Source organism: Stegodyphus dumicola, chromosome 3 (assembly GCF_044657685.1).
Source record: "Stegodyphus dumicola isolate Sdum_Otavi_A_Nest chromosome 3, ASM4465768v1".
Taxonomy (NCBI): Eukaryota; Metazoa; Arthropoda; class Arachnida; order Araneae; family Eresidae; genus Stegodyphus; species Stegodyphus dumicola.
In genome coordinates, this window is record NC_140770.1 from 156856607 (window position 1) to 156881975 (window position 25369).

At 31.3% G+C, this 25369-nt stretch overlaps 2 protein-coding genes across 8 annotated transcripts in view; one reads left to right on the forward strand and one right to left on the reverse strand.

Annotated features, from left to right (window-relative positions):
* The window catches only part of LOC118184904 (5-taurinomethyluridine-[tRNA] synthase subunit GTPB3, mitochondrial), a 49922-nt gene extending 35353 nt beyond the window's left edge, over positions 1 to 14569 (forward strand). For all 5 annotated transcript variants that reach the window (XM_035354637.2, XM_035354640.2, XM_035354641.2 and 2 more), the window contains exons 8-9: positions 6480 to 6839; positions 14299 to 14569. In XM_035354637.2, coding sequence (XP_035210528.1) covers positions 6480 to 6839; positions 14299 to 14530 — 592 coding nt within the window. In that variant the 3' untranslated portion in view covers positions 14531 to 14569. The remainder of the gene's footprint in view (positions 1 to 6479; positions 6840 to 14298) is intronic.
* A 1456-nt stretch (positions 14570 to 16025) lies between these two features.
* The window catches only part of PI31 (Proteasome inhibitor 31 kDa), a 43684-nt gene continuing 34340 nt past the window's right edge, over positions 16026 to 25369 (reverse strand). For 2 of the 3 annotated variants that reach the window (XM_085813543.1, XM_085813544.1), the window contains exon 2: positions 16026 to 17173. In XM_085813543.1, the coding sequence (XP_085669669.1) occupies positions 16316 to 17170 (855 nt within the window). In that variant the 5' untranslated portion in view covers positions 17171 to 17173 and the 3' untranslated portion in view covers positions 16026 to 16315. Of the gene's footprint in view, positions 17174 to 18542; positions 18594 to 25369 lie in introns of those variants that run through there. The other variant, XM_035354642.2, reaches the window with a different exon arrangement.

Here is a 25369-nt window from a genome sequence, read left to right on the forward strand (position 1 = left end):
AGGAAATCATTTGACTAATTCATCCTATCTTTGTACTCAGTGGGCTTCCTTCCTTCACTGGAAGAGAAAGTGCCAATGCAAAATTTAAAATTAAGCAAAAAAGCTACCTAATTTCAGAGATTTTAGAAAAGGGACCCATGCCTGATTGCCTTTAAAATTAATAGAGTTATTGAAAATCTACATCAAACTAAGGTGGCTTCTTTTGCCTTATTATAAAGAATGGTTCACTGAAATCAAAACCATGCTGTTTGACGGCTTATTATCTTCCTTGACGACATTTATAATCTGTTTTGATTTTATTTCCCAACTTCAGCTAGAAATGTTATTCAGTAATGCTTTGGTCATATTAACTCAATTGTAGATCACAGTAAGCTATGTATTTTCCATGTTTTCGTATACAAATGGCCACAACATCAGCAATTTGGTAACAGTAGTTGAAAGATATCATTAATGTGTATATTAAGTGAAGGTCTGCTGTAATAATGAAATGTTGCTGCAGCTGGAAACAATACCTAAAGGAAAACGGACATAACAGATTAAGAGAGCACTAACTGTCAAAATTCAATTTCCAAAGTACAATAATTTATTTCAAGATGCAGGATCAAAAAGTATATAAATATAATAATGCTATAAATAAGAATGACAGCAGAAATGTAATACGCCAGTTAGCATTTTGTTCTTCTTGAGATATAGTGTATGAGGATAATACTTGCTTATGCTTTATACATATTAGGTGTCTCTTTTTTGTAAAATGAACACAACTGAAGAGCAGCATTAGATGCAGAGTTTAAAATATTATTTATTCTCATTACACAAAAATACATTCAAAAATTTTTGGTCAGAAAATTCTTCTGGTAAACCATACTGGTAAAGAGATAATTTATTGAATAACTCGATAGCTTACCAAAATTTTTTACATTCCATGAATCATTTTCTTGCTTCTAGCAGTTTCACATCTTTTACACCTGTTAATATGTATAGATCAAATTCTAATGTAATATTTAAAGAGCTAAGTGTAAAAGTCATTACCAACATTAAAATGTCTTGTTGATCATACTGAACATTCAGTTGTTAGCAAAATCAAAATATATAAACACAGCAGTTTGCAGAAACTGAATTCCCCCCCCATAAACTTTGCAATTATTTTTTTAAATGTTAAGAGAACAAAATGATATGCAACTGTGTGAGGTGATTTACTGAAACATAATTAATTTTTAACAAATTAAATTACTTTTTGCCTTCTTTATGAAATTATTTGAAAATATGTTTCACATTACTAATTCGAATTATTGAGCACAATGGATGGCTTCATCGTGTTTATAGTCTTTTATGTTTTGACATGGTTTGTGTACTCAAAATGTACCATAATAAAAAATAAAAAATAAATAATTAAGTCGTTATTTAAAAAATTGTATACCTGCTTAAATGTCGATCTGTAGATGTGAAAGACCCTCCCCCCCCAAAAAAAAATTAGAGGTCAAAATCATTTCAGCTTCAGAAAAGGGAAACTGGTAAAGCATTGCCAGTCCTCCTCTCTTCTCCTACGCATTCACATAGTAAGAGAACACCTGTATATCCCTTTGGCATTTGTGGAAAAATAGGCAGATGGGCAATTCTTGGTATTTCAGCAGAATGTCAAGAAAGATGAAAAATTTAACATTGTTGGGAAAAGAATAAGATTATCAAGGAGTTTCAAAAATCAAATCAATCAAAACCTGTCTTTGCTAAAGCTTCTGGAACACCTCAAACATTGTTGAATGTCATCTTATCACCAAAAGACACCATAGCTCATGATAATAAGAAAAGAAAAGGATAACAGGTATTTCCATATGAAGAAATCGAGAAATTTCAAATCACTTGGATAAAGTATGCCCAGATACAATCTGATTTTTACTTTCATTTTGAAGGAAAAGCTCTTCAAATTGCTGTTGAACATCAAGGAAAAAACTTTGCTATTAGGTAATAGATGGTTGAAAAGGGTAAAGATAAAGCATGACTTAATTATTCAAAAACTCAAAGGGGAAGCATCTGAAATTGATCAAGAGGTCATTCTGGATTGTAAAAACATGCTGATAAAAGAAGTTGCAAACAATAAGGTCCAAATGATATTTTTAATATGAATTGTTTTGCAGAATCTTGCGTAACAAAACTTTTTTTTTTTCTTCCAAGAAGGAAGAATGCTTTGGAGGGAGGAGTGTGAGGAAAGACTGGCCATTTTGTTGGTATTCAACATGGATGGCAATAAGATGTTGAAATCTATTGCCACGGAGATATTCCCAAATCCCCAGTGTTTTAAAGATGTAAAATTTTTGCCAGTGAGCTATGATACCTACTCCAGAGCTTTTATGACTTCTGAAGTACAGGAAAGAAAATCAAGAATTTAGGCACACAATTTTCACAAACAGGTAAATAATTTAAGTTGTTAAAATAACTTAAGTTAAAAAATAAGAAATTAAGTTAAATAATTTAAGTTATTAACAACTACATAGCTCATCTAGAGTAAGTAATTTAGAAAACCATTAAAAAGTCTAAAGCTGTCATCAGATGTGACTAGTGTATTGCAATGTTATGGACTAAAGGATTAAAATCAGATTACTGACTTAATAAAGGACGGAAATCAGAAACATACATAGTGAAAAGTCGAACCATGATTTCTACCAAAACTATACACACTTGCTCTAGACATGCATGTTTCAAAATAAATTCTTCAGAAGCCACACCCGAAGGAAGTGAGATTGAAGATTATATCCTTTTATCAGACTTAAGTTATGAACTGAAAACTTGATTTAGAATTTGATTTGAATGAATATGTATCTGCAGACAGTAAAGTAATCATGAGCTCTAGAGAAGTTTCAATGCCAAATATTGCTTCCAAAATAAAAAAAATTAAGCTATCCTGAATCCACTAATGACAATAATGATGAACTGGATTTGGTGCTGACTTATAAAGATTCTATAACTGCAATAAATACTGTTAACGTTTTTTAATTTCTTGCAAAAGAATAGATTACAAAGACTTAGTAATTGTGATAAAGACTGTGAGAAGTAACAAACCAGTATTAAAACAAGGATCCCTTAAAGATTTTTGCAAATAGAACAATAATTTTTTAGTTTACTTCTTGATCTTTATAATGAAATTAATTTTATAATGAAATAATTTGATTTTTTTCTTTTACGTTTGCTACTTTTTTTTTAATTGGAAATATTATTTTTTTGTATAAAAAATCAACTGGTTTTAAACTTTTACAGCTATCAGAATTTTACGGTATTTAATTAGGTAGCACATAACAAGCAAGTTTGTTTTATAAAAAATACAGATTATGAATTTGATTATTTTTTTATAAGTCCATCCTTTTGGTTATATATTCCCATCTTTTAAAATAAATTTTGATTGAATGTTGTTAACCCATTAGCCGCTGGTGTTGCGTTGACGCAACGGTCAAAATAAATGCGTATATAAATATAACTACCTAAGATATTTTATACCAGCAGATGATTTTGTGTAGGGAATATTATTTCTGTAAAAAAATATTTGCCTTCAACAATCATTTTCTTTATAATAATTAATATCATACTTTAAGCAAAATTTTCGACCGGGTATTTTTGCTGAAAATATTTAACGAAAGAATCGCCGTCCGTATGAGTGATCTATTTTTAGTCAAAGTCACCGTTTATCAGAACATTACATCAGTAAGATGTTTATATTTGTATTGGAAAGCAAGTGAAAACAGGTGTTGCGCTGATGCAACATCAGCAGGAAACGGGTAGTCAATCTCCTTTTTCACTCATTCCTTTCGATGTCCTGGTTCATGTTCTGGTTGTTTAAAAATACCTAGAACGAGGTATCTTACATTAGAAGACGCCCTTCAAAGATTTTTTGATGAAGAAACAGAGGATGATAATGTTAATAGTGACCAGAATGAAACTGATAGTGTTGTTGTTCCCCCAGAAATTGCAGAAACTAGTGACGAAGAAGAAAGGAATGGCAGTGTTTTAAATAATGATAATGATATTTTACGAAATGATACTGCTGGGGAAGTTGAAATTCATGTAAGAAGTAAGTTTCTAAAAGCAGTTATAGTCATACTAAAAATTTTAAAAAGCAGAAGATTGAAATCTTGAAGTGGATAAAAAAGGAACTGTTAGTTGTGTCTCAGGAAGAACATGAAGAAAAAGACAGAAGAAAAATTATAAAAGACAAACTACAAGGTAAAACTAGTGCACAGATTTTTCAATTTTCGTTTTAGTTTAGACATTTACTCTCTTCTCGTTGAGCAGACAAATATATACGCTCAGCAAAAAAAAAAAAAAAAAAAGAGAAAGCCCAGAATTTATTACATCTGAAGCCTATATGAGAAGATTTATTGGAATATTATTGCTTACAGGATATTATTCTTTACCTCAAGAAAAAATGTATTGGTCGTTTGATAAGGACATTTCTGTTCCTGTTGTACGAGAATCGATATCACGTTTGCAGTACAGGAATATGAAGCAGAATTTGCATTTGACAATAGTCAAATTGACAATAGTGATAAATTATATGAGGTGAGACCGTATCTAAACTTACTAAATATCACCACTTTTTACTACTGGAAATATAAAGTCTCTTTTAGATTTCGGACGCAAGAATGCATTATTCCTTTTGCAAATTCCTATTGAGAGTGTAGAATTAGCCAGAAATAGATCAGCAACAGGAAGACCTAGTAAATTCAGCATTCAAAAACCATTCCATGGAGATGGTAGACATTTTATCGTAAAGTCCGTTGATAACAAAAGACTTTGTTGTAAAGAGTACCATAGCCAGACTGTTTATAGATGCAAAGTATGCAATGTAGCTTTACATCATGATTGTAATCAAGCTTTTCATGCTTGAATCTTTCAATAGAAATCATCTGTATTTGTAAAAGAAATACAATGTATATTTTAATATTAAATTAATTACAAGTAAAGTGATTTGTAGATTTATAAAACGTTATACAGCTAAAAAGTAGTCCTGCACTTCACTCAAAAGAAACATCACACGAGTACAATCCTACTCACTAAACATCCGTAGTTTTATTCCGCTGACGTTGCGTGAATGCAACACTCGCGTTTTCCACAGATAAGAGCATTTTTTTTTTGATTTTCAATGTAAATTTATGTTATAAATGCTTAATTTAATATTTGTTATTATTTTCATGAGAAAAGAAACATTCCTTGTAGTTTTGGCAGTTAATGGGTTAATATGTGTAAAGAATTAATTTTACTACAACTTTTTATGAGTTATGAGTTCCAGAAATGTACCTTGTAAATAATTTGGTTATATTCCGCAGATTCTGCTTTTAGACAGATAGATATTCTGCTCATATGGGATTGGATCAAAATCATTTGCTCAATGAACTGAATCAGTTCTTTATTATGAACCACTGCTCATTAACAATAACCGTGATGAAAAACATCAAGAATGAGACATGGTCAGCAGGAATGGAGCAAAGAGTGGAAAAAATCAAACAAGCAGTAGAATCGGGAACAGTTAGTGAAGTTGGAGAGAAGAGTGAAAAAATTTGAATGACCAGGGGGATCGGAAGAATCAACTCAATCAAACACTAACTCCTCTAATTGATATGCTTCAATTTTAGCTTTCAATTTCAACTGTAAAACACAGAACAGGAATTCTCAATTGGGGGGTGGATTTCATATTTGAGAGGAATATTCTCAGTCTGTATTTACCATTTAAGTATATAGTTTTAGTTTATGAACCTAAAAATCTGCTTTTATTTAAGTTTTGGTATTTATCAACATTTTCCATACTTTTCTTGTTTAATTTACAAAACACATAAAACATAATCTGTATTTAAATAAATGTATATTTATTATAGAACAAATAATAAAATTCTAGAATAAAAATGTTTTTAAAGTTTGGGAAATAATAGAAATTAAATTCATTCTTAGCATGGGAAAATAAACATTCTTTCGTCCTTAAAATGGGAATTAAAATTTCCTAACATGCTTCTAACAAGAGCTCTCGATGGGTAAATTCTAAAATATCACTGCTCTTCTTTGAATCAGAGATTCACTAGCTCAATAAAGTGAATCAGTTTCTGAATAAATACCACATCTCTATTCTTGGCATGCTTCCAACAAGAGTTCTCTGTGAACTCTTAGGAGAGCTACCCTTCTGTTTTGTCGAATTGCTATTCATTTGCTCAATAAAGTAAATCAGTTCTGGAGAAAATTGTCCAACTCGAACTGCAAGGAAGCTTGTTTATTGGTTAATGAATAAGGATAATTTATCAATGTTCACTGACTCTGATGTATATAATATTTGATGTTTTATTTCTGTTTTGCAATACCTTATTTTAAGTACCAAGTTTAAAATGAACTCTAAACTTTGTAAATTTTCATTTAACGTATGTATAATTCACAGTTCTTATTTTAGATTCATATTATTATGATATGTAAAATAATGTAATTAAGTTTCAGCTTTTCTTTTACAATAGGTCACGAAAAGCTGACATATTGATTTTTGTGATGGAATCGAAACAAGTTCTCAAACTTATGGATTCATACTCTTTGAAAGAAACTGATATTTTGACATACTTATTACGTGTGGAGCTAGGAGAAGACTTTTTCAATGATTTAAAGAATTTACAAAACAGCTCAGATGAAAATGAGTGTTCAACTCATATAGGAATGAATGTTATCCTTCTTCTCAACAAGATAGACCTTTTATCCCCTGAAGAATTTCAAAGAATCTCCCATTTAGAAAATTCCAATCCTGCCATTTGTGCTATTTCTAGTACTGAAGGAATGGGGATGGGCAGGTTTGTAGACCATTTCTCCAGAAATGTCCAGGAAATGTAAGTAAATAATAACTCTCAATAATCTAAGCATTTATATTCAAACTGCACTGGGAAAGTCAAAAAGTAAACATAATATAATGATAAAAAATCAAAATTATACTATAAATCATTTTACTGTATGCTTTCCACCAATATAGAGACTGTCACCCTTAATATATAATGATAAAATGTCAAAATGATATTGCTTATGGTTACGCCGCAGGTATTCTTTGCCTTCCATCTATACATATATAGATTGTAGTATTAAAAAGATTGCAATATTAAAAAATAAAAATGTTGTAGATAGTTATTGTATGGATATGAAATCTCGTCGATCAGTACGACTTTAGTTGTTATTCTGCTGCAGAACATAGTTTTACAGAGAAGTTTAACTAAATTGCAACTTACTAAGTGATTTTAGGAACAGATGATAATTCTCATGCATTAAGTAAAAACTGCTTAATATCCATGTTTTCCTTGAGATATTTGAAGTTATTTACTGTGTTGTGTTTAGTTAATATCTTAAGATAGAAGGGGAAAAAACCTCTTCTCTTCTGTCCTCCTGCAATGTGAAAGGAGTGGCTAAATTTTTTCCTGTCTACAGTGTGGTGTACCCATCACATGAGGTGGAAGTGTGTTCAAGTGTGCTCTTTAGTATTAAACTTTGCTAAATTTATTATTGTGGCTAAGGCATTATTATTAGCATTTAACAATGTTTATACTTGAAACATTGTATACTTTATGTCTTATATAACTGCTAGACACCCATTAAGAAAAATAAACTCTTTTAATAAATCAAAATATATACATAGTGTTAGGATAATAGAAATCTCAATGATGAATACAGTGTCTACACGAACTCGTAAAAACAGAAGGGAAGAGTTCTTTTTTGCAGTCACGCAGAGATGAGCGTGATAAGAATCTCATCTTGAGGAGGAGAACTCGAGGTGCTGAAGAAATGTGAGGGGAAAGGTAACCCCACACTATCTCCCTTCCTGGAAAAAATGTGCTAAAAGTCTGAAAAAGAGGGAAAAAATTAGTCTTGTATAAATTGTTTTGGAAAGTGAACATGTCATGAACAAGTTTGGTAATTTCCTTTTCCAGGTGACTGTTCGTTTACTCGACAGGCTGGTTGCTGTGATGAAGCTTTCTCCATGTTAGTTAAACTAGGAGGTTCAGATACATCATCTGAGACTAAATAAGCAAGTTTTATCCTGTCGATACACAGTGATATCATGTTCTTTTTCAGACATGGTTAAAGTTTTATTGAGGCCTGGTGGCGCAGTGGCTAGCGCAGCAGTGCCCAACCTTTGACCTATTGCGAGCACATTTCCAAAACATCAACATTTTTGTTTCCAAAACAACAAACATATTTCCAATCTTATGTGATACATCTGAAATATTAATTTCGGCAAATGGGTTTGAGATGAATAACAATATTGGTTAAACTTTATGGGAAATCAGAGAAGCGGAGTTAAAAATTATTTTTCAGTGCATTTAGGTTTTGCAAGTATTTCTCTGTTTCAATTGCCTTGTGGTTATTAGTATGGCTTGATAAATTCTGAAAATGGGTGAAATTTTTTTCTTTTATCTAATTTATTTACAAATTTAACTTTATCTGAAAAGCAGTTACAGTCCCAGTCAATTGAAAAAGGGTTTTTTCTTTTCCCTGGAGATCTTCGTTCCGTTTAGCTGTTATATCCATGATAAAATACAGATTGGATAACCAATTATTATTGTCCAATTCTTTATAACTTTCGTTTCCAGATTCCAAAAACTGCTTTGTTGGCAAATAAGTTCTACAAGTCGTTGAAGCACATTTTCCCTGCTGAGCCATCTAACATCAGAATGAAGCAATCAGATTCCATACGCGCTATCAAGTTCATCAGTCAGCAATCAATTATTTTGTATCGTCTTGCAAGATATCTCTTATGACAATAAATGCTTACGATATTTTAACAATTAAGAAATATAAATGAATGATTATTTTTAAAATATTTTTTGTTCATTTTACCTAATCTGGTTGGCGAGCACATACAAAATGATCGGTGAGCGCAAGGTTGGGCACCACTGGGCTAGCGTATCACGCAGCAGCACCGTAGGTCCGGGGTTTAAATACTAAAGGTATTTCAACATCCACTCATCGGAGGATAAAGAGGTAAAATTATGTATATGTGTGAACTGTTTCAGAGATTTGTGGAAGGTATTTGCTGACAGAAATTCAGGAGTTTTCTTGTCAAATTTGGGCACTATTGATGCATTTCCATTGACTAGGTAACTTTATAATAATTGATGAATTGTTTTCAATCGGACTTTGTGAAACCTCTGGTTGTAAAATTATACTATAGTTACTTTCTGGCTTATCCTTACACTGCATGTTTTCATAGTTCCAGTGCTTCAAGTTTATGAAGTTTATGCATAGATGTTTTACAATATTGAATTTTAATCAACCAATGTAGAATGTGTTATAATGTTTAATAATCGATGTTTTGATAAAGTGATTTGTAAAAGTAAAAACAATTTTTTTCTAAAAAATATACTCTTATGTTAGATTGAAGCTGCATTTAGAAATACTTTCTAAATCTGTGAAGTGGGAAAAAAAAAAAAAAAAAAGAGTTTCTGGAAATCATATTTTAGCATCATTCACCATTCATCCATCAGATATTTCAAAAAAGTAATAAATATGATACAAATTGCTAATACACATGTTAAACTTTCAGTTGGTGATATGTGTTGTTAAAAATACTGGCACACAATGCCTTCAAGGTTTTATATAGCCAAACTATTGAATAAAATGAACAAACCTGTAGGTCTCATTCAGTTAACTATATATTTAATATTATTTTATACTGTTATTGTGAATCTCTGAAGGGATGAAAATCAGATATGACAAAGTGTTTGGATATCTTCGTTTTTTTTTTATTTTTATTATTATTTATTTATTTATTATTTTTCATATTTTTTCCAGAATTTTAACTAGTTTTAAAGAAAATATTACTAATCCTTAAAATCATCAACCTTTAGTATGTTAGGATTCTCATTACACCCATAAAGGAAAACACCTGTACATTACTTTTCTTTTGTCATACCCCTACTTTTCTCTGTGTTCTAAACAAAGGCTCTGCAATACAGATTTAAACCCAGTTAAATATATAAAAATGAGGACACAATAAGCATATCTTAGGATACCGTATAAATGTATGTGACCATTAAACCTAGAATGGTAATAGATTCTTTGACTGAGCTTTCAAACAGAATTCTATTTAAGTCTGGTGCTGTAATGGAAATTTTCGATATACAGGGAAAGAGAAAGTAGTGAATAATATGAGCTTGCAGCTATAGCATTGACATATCTTTAGTGATTGAAATTTTATCCTTTTGTCAGTTTGCTTCATTTGAGTATAAATGCTCTCCAAACGCTCTCATTTTGCATTTTTCAAGTCATTTGCAGGAATAGGATATTCTTTATAATGGTTATGGAATTGTGCTTTGCAACCACACATATTTTGGAGAAATGATTGCATTCTCACTGGATATTAAATAAGGCACAATGGTGGAAAAGTTATCTTCCTTTTGCACTCCTTCCATAAAAATAAAAATCTCACATATTCTTTAAACTTTGCGCTCTGACAAAAATTTGTGTAAAAAATTTATCCTCGTGAAGAGCTGTAAATGTAAAGCTGAATGTTGAAGATGAGGTAAACATTATTCCAAAAATAGAATATGCAACCATATCAATATCTGCTGGGAATACAGTTTATACATACTATATACCAAGTGGAAAAATTGAAACTCGATGTGTAATCCTTTTTCCTTGTTGGATCAGATATAGCTAATTAAACTGTCATTCCTTGAAGTTCATTATTGCAATTGAATGACTGAAATATCAGACATAATAGCTGCAATACGCACTTATAGTATACCACAAATGCAGAGAAATATACCCAACTTACTTCTGAGTTATAAATAAAATATATATATATATATATGGAGTTGCCAATAAAATAATTAATAAAATGAAATTTTAATTAAATGCACTAAAAACTTTTTCAGCTGCCTCAACATTTTCATAATAAATTTCGTAATAATTATTTGTTCTTGAGGAATATATCCTGCATTGTTTTAAACTACTTTATGACTTTTTCTCCTGGTACTATCAGACCAAACAATACTGCATACCTTTACGAAATTAAAAAATATAAAACTATTATTTTCATAGATCAGAGGTATTTTATTTTCATTGATTAAGTAGCCAGAAATGCAGAATCTTCTAAATGCACAGATAAAATATCAGTTTCCAATGGATTTGATATTCTGTGTCTTTTAACCTATTGTGACATTTATTTTGTCTATCTGGAATTTTTTTATTTTGTATATCTGGAACTGTTTGATTAACTACTACTGCATTGAAGTTCATAAAATTTGGAAGGAAGACATTCTACTTCCATTCACCATATCCATTTTATTAAAATCACTGAAACATTTTTTTCTTAAGTAATTTTCATCCAAAATACTTTCATGAAATTTGAAAAGGTGTATGGTCTCGCCTTCCAGTCTTCACTCATTTGTCCCTGAATTAAATGACATTATTATTGTGATGGTTGATGTCTACTACTTTATTTTGGTAGAGTTGCAGTCTTCTCATAAACCTCATCAATTTTCATGAAATTTGGTGTTGTGCTTGCCAGGAGCATACTGAAAGAGGATGGGGTGGCATATCGCCCTGGGCTTTTGATTGGGAGAAGAAGTTAGGTTACGTGCAAAGAACTAAGTTTTCAAGTGTATGTTGCTCAGTTCCACCCTACAAATTTGATGGGGAGCACCCCAAGAGGCTCCCACTGCTTTTCTCTTACCACCAGCTTCTTGAGAGGACTTTCGGCTCACTGTAAATTTAGAATCCCCTATGCCACACAGACACTATACATTTACAAACATCCATGCCTTCTCCAGGATTCGAACCCACAGTCAGTCACTAACCACTATCCTGCTTTGGGCAGCAAAGACTTTTTTGGCAGTGTATGTTTCAGTTGCTTCTTGTGAAAGAAGTTTTTTGATAAAAAGTTGAGTTAATTAAAAGCTATCTTCGATCAACAATGAAACAAGTAAAACTCATTGGTTTGGCAGTCCTTTCCAATGAAAATTCAGTAGCTAAAAACATTTCTTTCAATTGAGCTATAAAAAATGTTTCAGAAGTTAAAGCTCGGGGGGGGGGAGGCTTTTTTTTTTAATTGACAGAAAGTTAAAATTTTTTTAATAACCAAAAATGGCAGATTAAGAAGTTTTTTTTTAAATCTCCGTGTGTCTGCTAGATGCAGATTCTGCCCCCCCCCCAATCTTAAAATTTGTTTTCCAAATCATTTTAACTATTTAATTTTAATTAAATAAATGCTAATTATATATTTATGTTTACATTTTGTATGGTGATCCTTCCAGTAAGAGGGACTCCAGGGAGATTTCCATCCTGGGCCTCAATAGCTGTAGGCTTGCCTGTGGTCCTTTTGAAGTTTACTAAAATCATTCTAGCCATTTCAGGAAAAATTAGGCACTTGTGAAAATTGCAACTATTGACTTGGCACTTTAAAAAAATTTCACTGTTTATTTTGCTAAGAATGAAATGGTTTCATTTTGCAGTAAGCTGCAACTACTTCCAAATTATTACAAAATTAATTAGACAATTTTGGAGAAAATTTTATATTTAAGAAAATTATAAATACAGAAATAAATCCAAGATTCAGACTTCCACAATTCTGGATTTTTCTGAATAGTCGTGATTAATGAAATAATGAAGCATTTATGCCCTTAATGAAAGTTTACCCCCCAAAAAAGGCTCAATATTTATTTTTTTCTTTTATTAAACATTTATTTTCTATAAAAGTTGTTGAATTTTTTCTAATACTTTCTCTTTATTTCTTTAGACAGAAATAATTTCTCATTACAAATTTGTATTTTTGAAGTCCTGTAATTACTGTATCGAGATCGAGAATTCCTACTAAATTGTTAACCAAAAATTTTTTGCTTTCTACAAACTGTTAGTTTTTTCACTATGGTTATGTTATGTAATATTTTCTAGATTTAGAAGCATACTACAGCTTTCACTACAGATTAGTTTATTGATGATTGAGACATTGTCATCGCAATGAAAAAAATCTGTTACATGATCTTTATTACTGTTTCTCCAGATTTCTTGCAAATTCCATTAATTAGAAAATTTTCCATTTTGTTTGCAGAAAACCATTAAAATCATAACAATCCACAATTATTAACACAATTATGAAAGATAGCTGGTACTACTATTGGTGACTAAAGACCTGTTGTTCCACTACATCTTGCTTTTATCACAAGCTGACAAAGCTAATTAATTAGTTATATTTAATTATATTAATTTGGATATTTATTATACTAATGATTATACGCTGTACATGCTTTATCTGAGTCTCAAATAAATAAATTTCAACAAATACTTAAGGCTTATCCATGGTGGGCAGTAGACATGCTACTAAGTGTCTCCCTGAATTCTAAAAAAATTTTCCATCCCTTAATTTTAATGCTTGGTGCTTCTCTAAATTCTGCTGCACCAATTCTGGCACCATGGGCTTAACTGAATAAATAAAATCAGTTATTCTCAATTTAAACAGTACTAAATGCAATCTTTTGGCCTATGAGTATCATTTACAAAAATCTCCCCCCCCCCACATACACACACCCTCCATATGGAAAGCAATTTTTGTTAAATTTCTCCTCAGCACACTCCACTTTGTAATGGAATTCAGCTGAAATTTGAAATCAAGATTTCCATGTTGATTTGTATTTAATTATAAATGTTAAATTTAAAAAAAAAAAAAAAAATTGTGTAAACATTGCTAACATCATTTCTTAAGTTACAGTATGTTGATAATCATGTGGTGACGAAAGAAAAAATAATTAATGATGATTGCACTTCCACACTGACTTCAGGTAATCATGGAGTGATGATTACCTTAGTCCCCCCCAAAAAAATCACTCAAGTAAGATTTGGATAATTTAAAGTTTGGTATAGCATTATTATAAAATCTTTAAAAAATTGAAATTGTCAATTTTATCAATTGCATAAAATAAAAGTTCATGTTCATGTTGATTAACTCCCAACTCTTTTCTTACATGGAGCCCTTTTAAAAGAATTATATCATTATAGCACTTCAGACGTTCTATGAACCATGCTGACATATTAAAATTTTAATGTCTAAATTGAAATTTTTTTAAAATTTATATAGATTATTAATTTTTGTAATCAATGGGATCTTCACTATGCTGATCAGTTAGCCAGTGCATAATCAGCTATCGATTCCTATAATCACTGATTGTAAGGGAATAAATATTGGGAATCCCTGATTTAGATATCATATCATCATTTTAAAAGTTGAATGCAAAAGTTGAATCATCACTTATATATGAAATTGGCATATTTACTTTTATAATTTTCTAATTACTTTACTTTTAGATGTTGTGGACATAGAGGTGAGGAGCCAACTATAACTCAGGAACGTCACCGCCAATATGTACAAAAGTGCTACGAGCACCTGATGGAATTTGAAAGTCTGCTGGAGTGTGATATTGCTATTGCAGCCTACAACTTGAGGAATGCAGCAAACGAACTGGGGAAAATTACGGGAAAGATTAGAGTTGATGACATTTTAGATATAATTTTCAAAGACTTTTGTATAGGAAAATAAAGGAAAAAATTAAATGCCTTTTTATTCTTCTCAGAAATGCTTAAATGTTTTTGATTTCTCATCCGATGATTAAGAAAATATTGTCACATTCCTGTAGCTTCATGCTCAATTTAGCCCAGTAAAACAGATTTACCAATAAGTCATCTAAAATTCCAATCTTTGTTAAACTTCAGTTACATCACTAATTCACATCTTTGGAGTCTTTTGCTGCGATGGAGAATACCATCATATGCTTTGCCTAAATTGTTGGGTCATCCAGAAAGTTCTGCCATTCTTCAATTGAAAGTGATTTTTTTTCTACTAATTATTTTGTTACTGCTGATAAAAAAGTGAATTGAAGTCAATGTCAATTGTGGTCTTAAGCTCATATTATTTGTGTAATTCTAGCAAGTGTTGTGGCATAATTTTTGTTTCAGTGCACTGCAAAGAACGGAGAACCCCACTTTCATCACATTATGCTCTTTTATTTAAAAGCAAGCCAGGTTATTTAAAACTGAGCCCAGGTTGAACTACCGGTGTTTAGCGAATTTACCGCTCAGCTGGTAGTGGCCCAAACTGGCCAACTGTGAAGATTGTTATCTTTCACTATAAACAATGCTTGACCCAACATTTCAATGGATGTCAGACTTATTTAAGCATGTCTGAAATGTTTTGTGTTACCTCCTCATATACTCTCATAGATCTTGCCCCTTCATATTTCTATTCAGATCACTTCTTTGGAGGCTGTGAAACGGCATCTCGATAATTTCTTTACAAATAAACCTAACAACTTTCCTTTTTTTTTAATTATCTTATTATTTTACAATGTTTTATTTATAGCTATCAGAAAAATGTAGAACTTTCTAGATTACCCTATAAATAATCCAATCTTTTACAGTCACTAATTCAAAAACAGCTCAAGCTGAACTTTGCTAATTTTACTTATTGCACAGATTGCCAAGAAAATAATAAGCAACTACAACCAATGTGGAACTATGCATGCTCTCATGATGTCTCAAAAACAGGGCCTGATTAAGAGAATCCATAGACTTAAGCACATCATTCTTTGAGTGACTCCAACAACCTCCTTTCTATGAGAAGAAAAATCATTATTATGAGAAACTACAGAATGATTCAGGGACCTGCTAAAATATGAGATCCAGGTCTTGTGGTCCTAAATGATAATCAGACCCTGCTCATGAAACAAACAAAGCCTCAGAACTTTTCAGGATGATGGTTAAGATAAGAATTTGTAAATCAGTTTTAAAACAAAATGGCACATTCTAATCAGAGTATGATGTATTAATATGTGTTCACTAGAAGATATAGATAACAAACAAATCTGCATTGAAGATGATTAATGACACACTGTGCTTTTTCTGTCAATCCTATAAAAGTGCAAGACATATATTCTATTTCAGAACTTTTTCAGCTTTTTAAAAAAGTTTTTTTTTTTTGACGACTTTTTTACAAAGTCAATATAAGACAATTTACCAAATAATTATGCTCATGCTACTTATAAAACAAAAGTAGAAAATATAAATATCTCTACATGTTTATTCACAGAAATTTACATTTTTGGATAAACAAGAAATAGCATTTAGTATAAAAGAAAATGTTCTTGGAAAAATGAAAGCTTTTACACGTTTTGTACATATGACCATTCTTGATGCAAATTCACAGCAGTATGTTGTTATATAACCCAAATGCATGATGCTATGCTGAATAACACAATTCACAATAAAGTATTCCCCACAGCATTTAATTTTTATTATATGTGTAATTCATGGCAAAGTTTAACATTAATTATATAATATCATCAAAATCTGGAGGCCTAAAGTGGTCTGGATCTGGGTTGAACCTATTTGGTCCTCGTATGGGAGGACGAAACGGGTCGAATCGAGCTCCTGGTGGAACAGCACCTCGCGGAAGGCCTCCAGGTGATCCTACACCAAACTGCGGTAAAGTTGGCCTAGATGGTATTCCAAAGCTACTAGGATCAACAAGCATACCACTAGGGCGTCCTCTGTGAAATGGATTTAGGTCACTTCCACCAATATCGGGTAACATACCAGCATGAGGACCATAAAAATCTTCACTACTTATGGTAGAAAAATCTGGCTGTGGCCTTGGTGGAGGAAGAGGTGAAATGGGACCTTCCCGTGGAACTTTCTTTTTTTCAGCTGAAGTATTTCCAGATGTACCCGCTTTGGTTTCCTTTACCTGGAGTTTCTGTAAGACATCCTTACGAAAAGAATCACTCAAGGAATCGAGATCCCTGTAAGCATCCGAGTACTCTTTATAGTCATCAGACACATGACTCTCAATACTTAAAGACAAAACAGCCACAGTATTTTTATCCAAGGCAACATTCACGTGCAATGTATGTCCTGCTTTCACTAGTTTGAAGAGGTAACGATGTTTGAAGTCTTTAGTAGCATATCGTAAAGAATAGAGCTCTTGGTTTTCATTCCAATCCTTTGGTAGTAACTCTGTTCCTGTACTGGAATCGTCCTCTGGCCAATCTTCGCCTATGCCCATGCACTGCAGACCTTCATTGATTAAGAGGCAATGTAGTGCTGCAACCAAACAGTCTGCTTTGGATTTTAACTGCTTCCACACCAAGTTAAAAAGCAGTTCGAGTCCACGTATGCGACCCATAATCTGAAATTAAATCACACATATATTAACTCAAATGTAACAAAAATATGTGCAAAAATATCATTTAGCTATAAAATTATTGAATAGAGTTGCTTATAAATGAGCTGCTAAAAGACTGTTCTTTATGCAGAAGTAAAAGGTTTACGTATGTCAGTATTATAGCAGCCATGGTGAGAAACAAACTGTTGCCAATATAAGCAATTTACAGCACATCATTTATAATATATTTTTGATTCACAAGAGCAGTTTAATATAAATTTACGCTAGAACATTATTCACAGCAGCAATTTCATATAAATTTTAAGCTGGAATGAAGTATTTAGAGTTAAATAATGATATTATTATGGCAACTTTATTGTTTGTGACTGCCATTTATTATTTTTAACAGTGAAGTCAATCTTTTATTTTAATTCAGCTGGAGTGTTTGTTGAAGTTTCAACCATTTGTGGTCATGTGTAGTGCACAATGCTAAGTTTGTGTAATTCTGTTTTATTATTATTATTTTTCAAAGAAAAAAACCCATTACATTATATATATATATATATATATGGCAAGAACAACAGCACAAAAAAAATTACAAATGGTTTCTTTAAAAAAGGTGTTTTATTTTCTTTAATGTATCATATAATCTTTATTTAATAATTTTTATTTTAAATTGCTAAAGTGTGTTTTCTTTGATATCCTGATAACGTTTGCTACACATATCAATAGTTTGGTGACCTTTTTTTTTAAAAAAGTTACCAACTTTCAAGTCACTTTCACCCAATTCACTGAATATGTATAGTACATTATTTATTAAATATGCACAAATAGAAAAAAACATTAATGTAAATCCACATTATTATTTTATTTAATACTATTTTTGAAGTAATTGATTTAACCCTTTCGCGATGGCACACCTTTGTTTAAGACGCTCGTGCAGGATGAAAGGGAATCGAAGGCAGTCACCGTACAAGACAGAGGTTTTGCATCGCTAAGCCTAATTTTGTAAAAAAAAAAATCAGAAAAAAAGAAGTTTTGCTTCTAGTATCATTTTAGATTATTACTTGAGCTCTTATATATGTTAAAATTAGTACTTAAAAACGTTTTTTTTCCCCTTTATTTTACTTGAAAATATACTTAAAAAATTGCTTATCTTGCAAAATAATTTTCGGAAGCGCTATTCAAATTATTCCAAAGTTTTAATTGATAAAAACCATCAATAAAGTTTAAAATTAATAAAACAACACAATAAGGACTATTTACGGTAAGAAGTAACAAAATTTAAAATGAAGACTGAGTGGGGTAAATCTTGAAGCACGATCAAGTATCACTTTCTAACTTTAGAAAATGAATCATCACTCTCATTTGCATTAGTAAATGGTTCACTAACCATATGAAGATATTCTTCTTCTGATAAATAGTGACTTCCCACCACAATAGACTGGAGGTGAGGCTTTCCTAAATAAAAAGAGAAGAAACAGAAATATATCTGAAGGCAATGCAAAACTCCGAACAGTAGCCCTGAAAGACCGTGCATAGTAAAGGAAAAAAAGGAATTGGATACAAATCAGACACGTCAATATTTAGCGATTTAAAGAGCCCACCTCTGTTTATGCTTCCCCCTCATGCTCGCAACAGCTGATGAGTAAAATATCAAAGTCAAGCAGAATATATCAAAAACAAGGTCAGGAACCTAAAACTGTGTTTATTTCAAAAGTAATAGACATAGGATGCCATCTAGTGGCCTTTAGAAAAACGTTCCAGCTTAAAATGCGTATACGCATCACCCGTCCTCTGAATGCAATCTCTAGTGATGTGTGGATAGCACGCCTGGCTGTAACAGACGTTCTTAGGGAATGCGTATATGGGACGCCAGTCCTGAAACGGCTAAATAAACAACGTACTGTTACATGCACATGGGTTCATAATAGACTGAATGCACCCAGAAATGATGATGGCTTGATGAATTCCCTTCCCAAAGAATAATTTTACAGTTCTGGAGCTTTTCCTAAAAGTACTTGTACAGCATTTCTTCAGTATGACAGAGCATGGTCAGTAATAACCACTTCAAACTACTAAAAACATCAAATGCAAACATTTTTTATTTATGATATGCTATAAATTTTAGAATAGGCTTTTGAAATTCAAGCTGATAGCAAATAAGATGACTTTTATAAAGCTTAGACCAGAAACTTGTTCCATTCATTTCATTTTTTTTTATATGGTAAACTACCTGGAAACTCCCAGATAGTCAAGCTGTTTGTGTACACAGATGAAATTTAATATAATTTGTATTTATTATTTTATTTAATGTAACTGTGCAAGTATAAACAACATGCAGAAACAAACCTAAAATTTATTTTAAGCAGAAAAATTCTGGTGGCCATAATTATATAATATCATGAATAATTACAATACATCAAATATATTATCACAACTGACATTATACTGAAACCCAAACTCTGCTTACTTCCAGTACATGATTAAGGCTCCCAAGACCTTAAGCCCCCAACATATCTTAAAGTCAGTTTTTAATTCTTTTTCTCTTTTGGTTTTGGCTTAGTTGAAGCATGCATTCCATGCTAAACCTCAGTGGAGTTCAGCATTTTAACTTAACATTCAAACAGAAAAAAAAGACATAATCTTTTGTGATAAATATACCACAGTGCAAAGCCGCTGGAGATGTCGCTGATCATTCTGGTAGAAGTTTAAACGATGATAGTGTTCTTTATTAAGTTTGATAATAAAGAGATTTATAATTATGGATATAAAAAATTAAATGGCTTATCATACTTTTTTATGTTACATTACCATTTGCATACTGAAGCTTTTTTTTTTTTTTTTTTTTTTGATGCCACATCCTGCAACTTTAGAAATACTCCACTTTATGCAGTCCCAAATATTAATCGCTTTTTCAAAATGTAAGGGGGGAAAAAAGAATTTATATCCATCCTTGTTTATAGACATTAAATCTGCTTATCAAGAAGTAACTGAATTTACATTAAACCAAAACAAACTTCTTATACTGTATTGTGATGTCACGCTTATCCATCACTGCTGCTAAATCACAGACAATGTAATGTATACATGTTAAGAGTACTGCAAGCTCTGTAATGGAATTACAAATCTCTCATTTATTCATTTTGGGACGAGGGCTTTTTCTAAAATTCTGGTTTCTTCAAAGCTGGATTATCAGGCTTTTACTATACTTTGTTCAGCTTTCCGATTTTACTGAGTGACTGTTTCAATCCTTTAAAATTTGTTCACCATATCTAGCTGCTTCTTCCTTTCGAGCTGTAAATGAACCAGTGTTTGATCACAAATGTGATTCCATAGCCCCTGAGAACCTCCCCTCCCAAAAAATACAGCAATATCTATATCCTTGCTCATAAAAACAATAAAAGACAGTTTATTATGCTATTATTATATATCATGCTCATAAAAACAATAAAAGACAGTTTATTAGCCCCTGAACCTTCCCTCCCAAAAAATACAGCAATATCTATATCCTTGCTCATAAAAACAATAAAAGACTGTTTATTATGCTATTAGGATACACATAAAATGAATGCACAAATAGAGTAGTCTATATTTTAGGGTAAGCCTTGGATTATCGCCAAGTTGTTTCATTTATGGTAACCTGAGTATTTTACTTTGAATAGTACGACATGATTATTGATTTACACGTGATATAATTTGAATGAAAATTACATGCATTATTTTTAATACTCACTAAAAGGTCAGTTTTTCTTCGAAATCCCTCCACGATGGCATCTGTCCCTTTAGGCAGATAACCCTTACTCTATTTAATAAAAGCTTAACCTGACCTATGTGCCTAATTACAAATATTTTAACATGCATAATTCAGCCGTCAAGTTTCAAATTTTTGACTTAAAACATGTTTTAGGATACATTCATTATACAATTCAAATCTTCTTTGTTAAATATATTTTGGCAGAGCACTCAAAACCTGTTTTAGTGATTTTACCCAGTTTAATTCTCTGATAATATAACGAATAATAATTATCCATTTACCGAATTCGAAAATGTATTCGTCTAAAATTATGTACAGTTTCACACAAATGTGTGGTTACAAATCCAGTAAAAGTTAACTTATTGGAATAACTGTGTGTATATTTATTAATTTTGATGAGGATTGCAGCATTTGGTGGTAATTTTATGTTTTAATTAACCCAATTAAGTAAAAAGTGTAAACCAGAGTGATTATATAAAAATAAAATGAACTATAAAGCCTCTCCTCTAAAAATTTTTAAAAAGTACGTTACAATAAATATGCCGATGACAAAAAATTTTATTTTATTTTAAACATTTTCGCATTTGGAACATAAAATAAAAGCAGCAAATACTCTATCAAAAGTATTGAAAGACGTATACAATTTTATAGGTACTGTAAGGTATTTTTCATTCGTTAAACATAATATTTTTGCTAAAATCTATATTTTCGTAGTTTAACAGCTTAGAATTTTATAAAACAAATTCATAATCCAAATTACTGTTGTTAGTTACCGAAAAAAAATTAAGATGTAATTTGTTGCATAAATGTCATTAAACTATACAAATTGCTATTACAGTCAAAAGTCATTAATTCGGACCTCAAAGCTAAAAACTTTCTGCGCATGCGCCACGTTCACACATGCGCATAAGACCTTTACGACTGCGCATATACGTGTGCGCAAGTTGAGAATACGTTTTCACATGCGCATTTTATGTATAATGGAGGGTATAAGCTAAAATTATTTAATTATCTATTTCAGTTAATGTTGATGATTGCGTTGTTCCTTAATCTTCGAATTGGATCCGCTTATTATTTTTTGCAGACTGTAAGAGCAATTTTATAAAAGTAAACTTGAACTTTCGATTATGTCAAATAGAATTTCTGATGCTAGAGATCCCATAGGATCTACAAAATGAAAGTATGTTTCGATGTTCATCAAACAAAAAGTGGAATTGCTGCAAAAAATGGATAAAGACATAAAGAAGGTGACAGAGTGGTTAGTGAAAATGAAAAAAATTCGAATAAGCATAATTTGCTATTCTGTTTACATTTAAAACTGACTTTGCATTGCTCTGATCTGATAAGTGTACACATTTATTTACTCAATAATTATTTACAAGAATTGCTCATTCTACTATTTTATGATGAATTACATATACAGTCAAAAGTCGTTAATTCGGACACCCATAATCCATGATGATCTATAATCCGGACCTCAAAGCTAAAAACTTTCTGCGCATGCGCCACGTTGACACGTGCGCATAGGCGTTTACGCATACACGTAAGACCTTGACGACTGCGCATATGCGTATGCGCAAGCGCAGAATACGTTTTCAAGTGAGCATTTTATGTATAACGGACGGTATAAGCTAAAATTATATAATTATCTCAGTTAATGTTGATGATTGCATTGTTCCTTAATCTTCGAATTTGATCTGGCTTATTATTTTTTTGCAGACTGTACGAGCAATTTTATAAAAGTAAACTTGAACTTTCGATTATGTCAAATAGAATTTCCGATGCCGGAGCTCCCAAAGGATCTACAAAACGAAAGTATGTTTCGATGTCCATCAAAGAAAAAGTGGAATTGCTGCAAAAAATGGATAAAGATATAAAGAAGGTGACAGAGAGGTTAGTGAAAACGAAAAAATTTCGATTGACAAGTTAGTCGGTATTTTCGGCACAGCAATTACGGGACTTGAACAGTGGGAACTTTTTAACTAAACAAGAAATTATGTCTGTTTATAGAATTAAAGAGAAAGTATTATCACATAAAACGAAGCAACTTTAACAACTTACATTGAAAGAAATGTTTAATAAAGTAAAGAGCTCTTTTTTTTTTTTTTTTTTTTTTTTTTAAATTTTGATACCCTTTAAGATCATAATTGTTCTTTATTTCATAAATTACGGTTTCATATTTTTAATTTTAGAATTTCTGCATGTCATCTTACGAGATTTAAACTGATGATCTATAATCCGGAGTCGCCGAAGTCCCGACGAGTCCGGATTAACGACTTTTGACTGTATCCATCACACAATGAATGTTTCCTTTATACGGAAGTGTCCCGTTTTTCGATTTTTATGGAAATGCTGTGTGTCGAAATACTATCAAATTGCTATCAAGGGAGCTTCTGAATGTAAACAAAAAAAAAAAAAAAAAAAAAAAAGAAACACATCTGAGAGACCGAAGCCTCAGAGCAGTGCTTCATTGGTAATGTGGGGTTCGCCCCTTCTTCCTTTCTTACCTCCATGGTAAGCATAATAAATATTTTACCATAAAAAACAGCTACATTTTCACAATGCAATTACAAAAAACCAGTTAGATCATTAACCATTTGCTCCTCCTACAAGTGCAGATAAATAACTGTTTGTACATACTGTTAATGCCAATGCAAAGTTAACTTATTGGCATAACTTTATTCATCAGATAGACTTAACTATGACAAACAAATGCATCAGATAACCTTAACTATGACAAACACACATAAAATGTTTCTTTTCCAGTTGATGGCAAGTTAAATATAGCTAATATTTTAGAAGGAAAAAAATAACAAAAATACGAAAGAACAAACAAGACTGCAAAAAAAAAAAAAAACATACTGCTTTTTTTTTTTCCAGCTAATGTATTAAAAATGGTCAACATTTTACAGAAAAAATAATGACTTACATAACAGTGGAAAGATAAGGTCTAAAATCAGCATTAAAATTGAATATGTTGGATATTATAAATACTGAAAAAAATTACTGTTTCTTTCCCAACTGATTATAAATTTAAAATAGTAACATTTTAGAGGAGGAAAAATAATGAATAGATGATATGACATAATCAAAACAATCTGAAAATTAAACATATTCACATTATAAATTTGGCAATTACTTTTGCCAAAACTGATGCCAAATCTTCCAAACTTGGTAAGTGGCCTCTTTAACATGGAAGTATCCAAAACATTCAACAGTCTCATAATAGCAGTTGTCCAATTAGGTTACTATAAAGTAAAATATGTGTTATTATGCCCCTTGCAATTTTTCCTTTGATTTTTTAAATTGTTTAGGTTTACATTTCATATTTTAAATATATTTACATTTTATTTTTTCAACCAAGTTAATTTTTAATATTAATTAAATGTTGATGCAGTGGTTGCTTTGTTAAAAAATTTAGTTAAAATTCCATAATCGGGGTGAGCACCAAGCTTGGCGAGAGTTTTTTATTTGGCGCGATTTTAATTTGGTTGTGGTTTTCAGCTCTATGTTTTCTTGTGGCAAACCTAGAGCTTTATTTCGGTAACTGTAAGTGCACGAATTTAGTGTAGCCAGATTTTTTTTTTATTTAATTTTGAAATACTGTGTTTGTTTATAAAAGTTTTACTGTTTAATATTATTGTTATATATATGTTTAATATTATATTTATATAAATATTTGCAGAAGGTTAAGCTGTTGTTGGTGGGAAAATGTTGGATTTCATATGACATGAAGTTTAAATTTAAGAATGTTTTCATTTAATTTTATTTATTTATTTATTTATTTATTTTGTTTTGTTTCTTGCATGTGGCAATCGAAAGATGTGGAATATTTAAAGCTTTGAACGAAAGTTGTTTAGTGTGTTGAATTGCACGATGATAGTAACTTGAATATTTTAGTTAGTTTATGATGCTGAATAAGCATAATTTGCTATTCTGTTTACATTTAAAACTGACTTTGCATTGCTCTGATCTGATAAGTGTACACATTTATTTACTCAATAATTATTTACAAGAATTGCTCATTCTACTATTTTATGATGAATTACATATACAGTCAAAAGTCGTTAATTCGGACACCCATAATCCATGATGATCTATAATCCGGACCTCAAAGCTAAAAACTTTCTGCGCATGCGCCACGTTGACACATGTGCATAGGCGTTTACGCATACTGTTGGAAAATATAGCTTATTTTTAAACCTTTTACTGCATCATCTCTCCTCCTTGAAATGTTTATTTAGTTTAGTCCTTATTTTAATATAATATAGTAGTTACTTCTACTTCTTTTCTTGCTCCCACTGTTTGCATTGAAAACGGACTGTTTCAACCTAATTGAGATGCAAAAACGAAACATGATTTACGTCATCTGAAAAGCCGATTCGTGCCGATAGCTGATTGGTTGCCGTGAGATGACGTCATTCCTATTCCTGCTATAAGTATCTTGCGTCGCTCTGGATCAC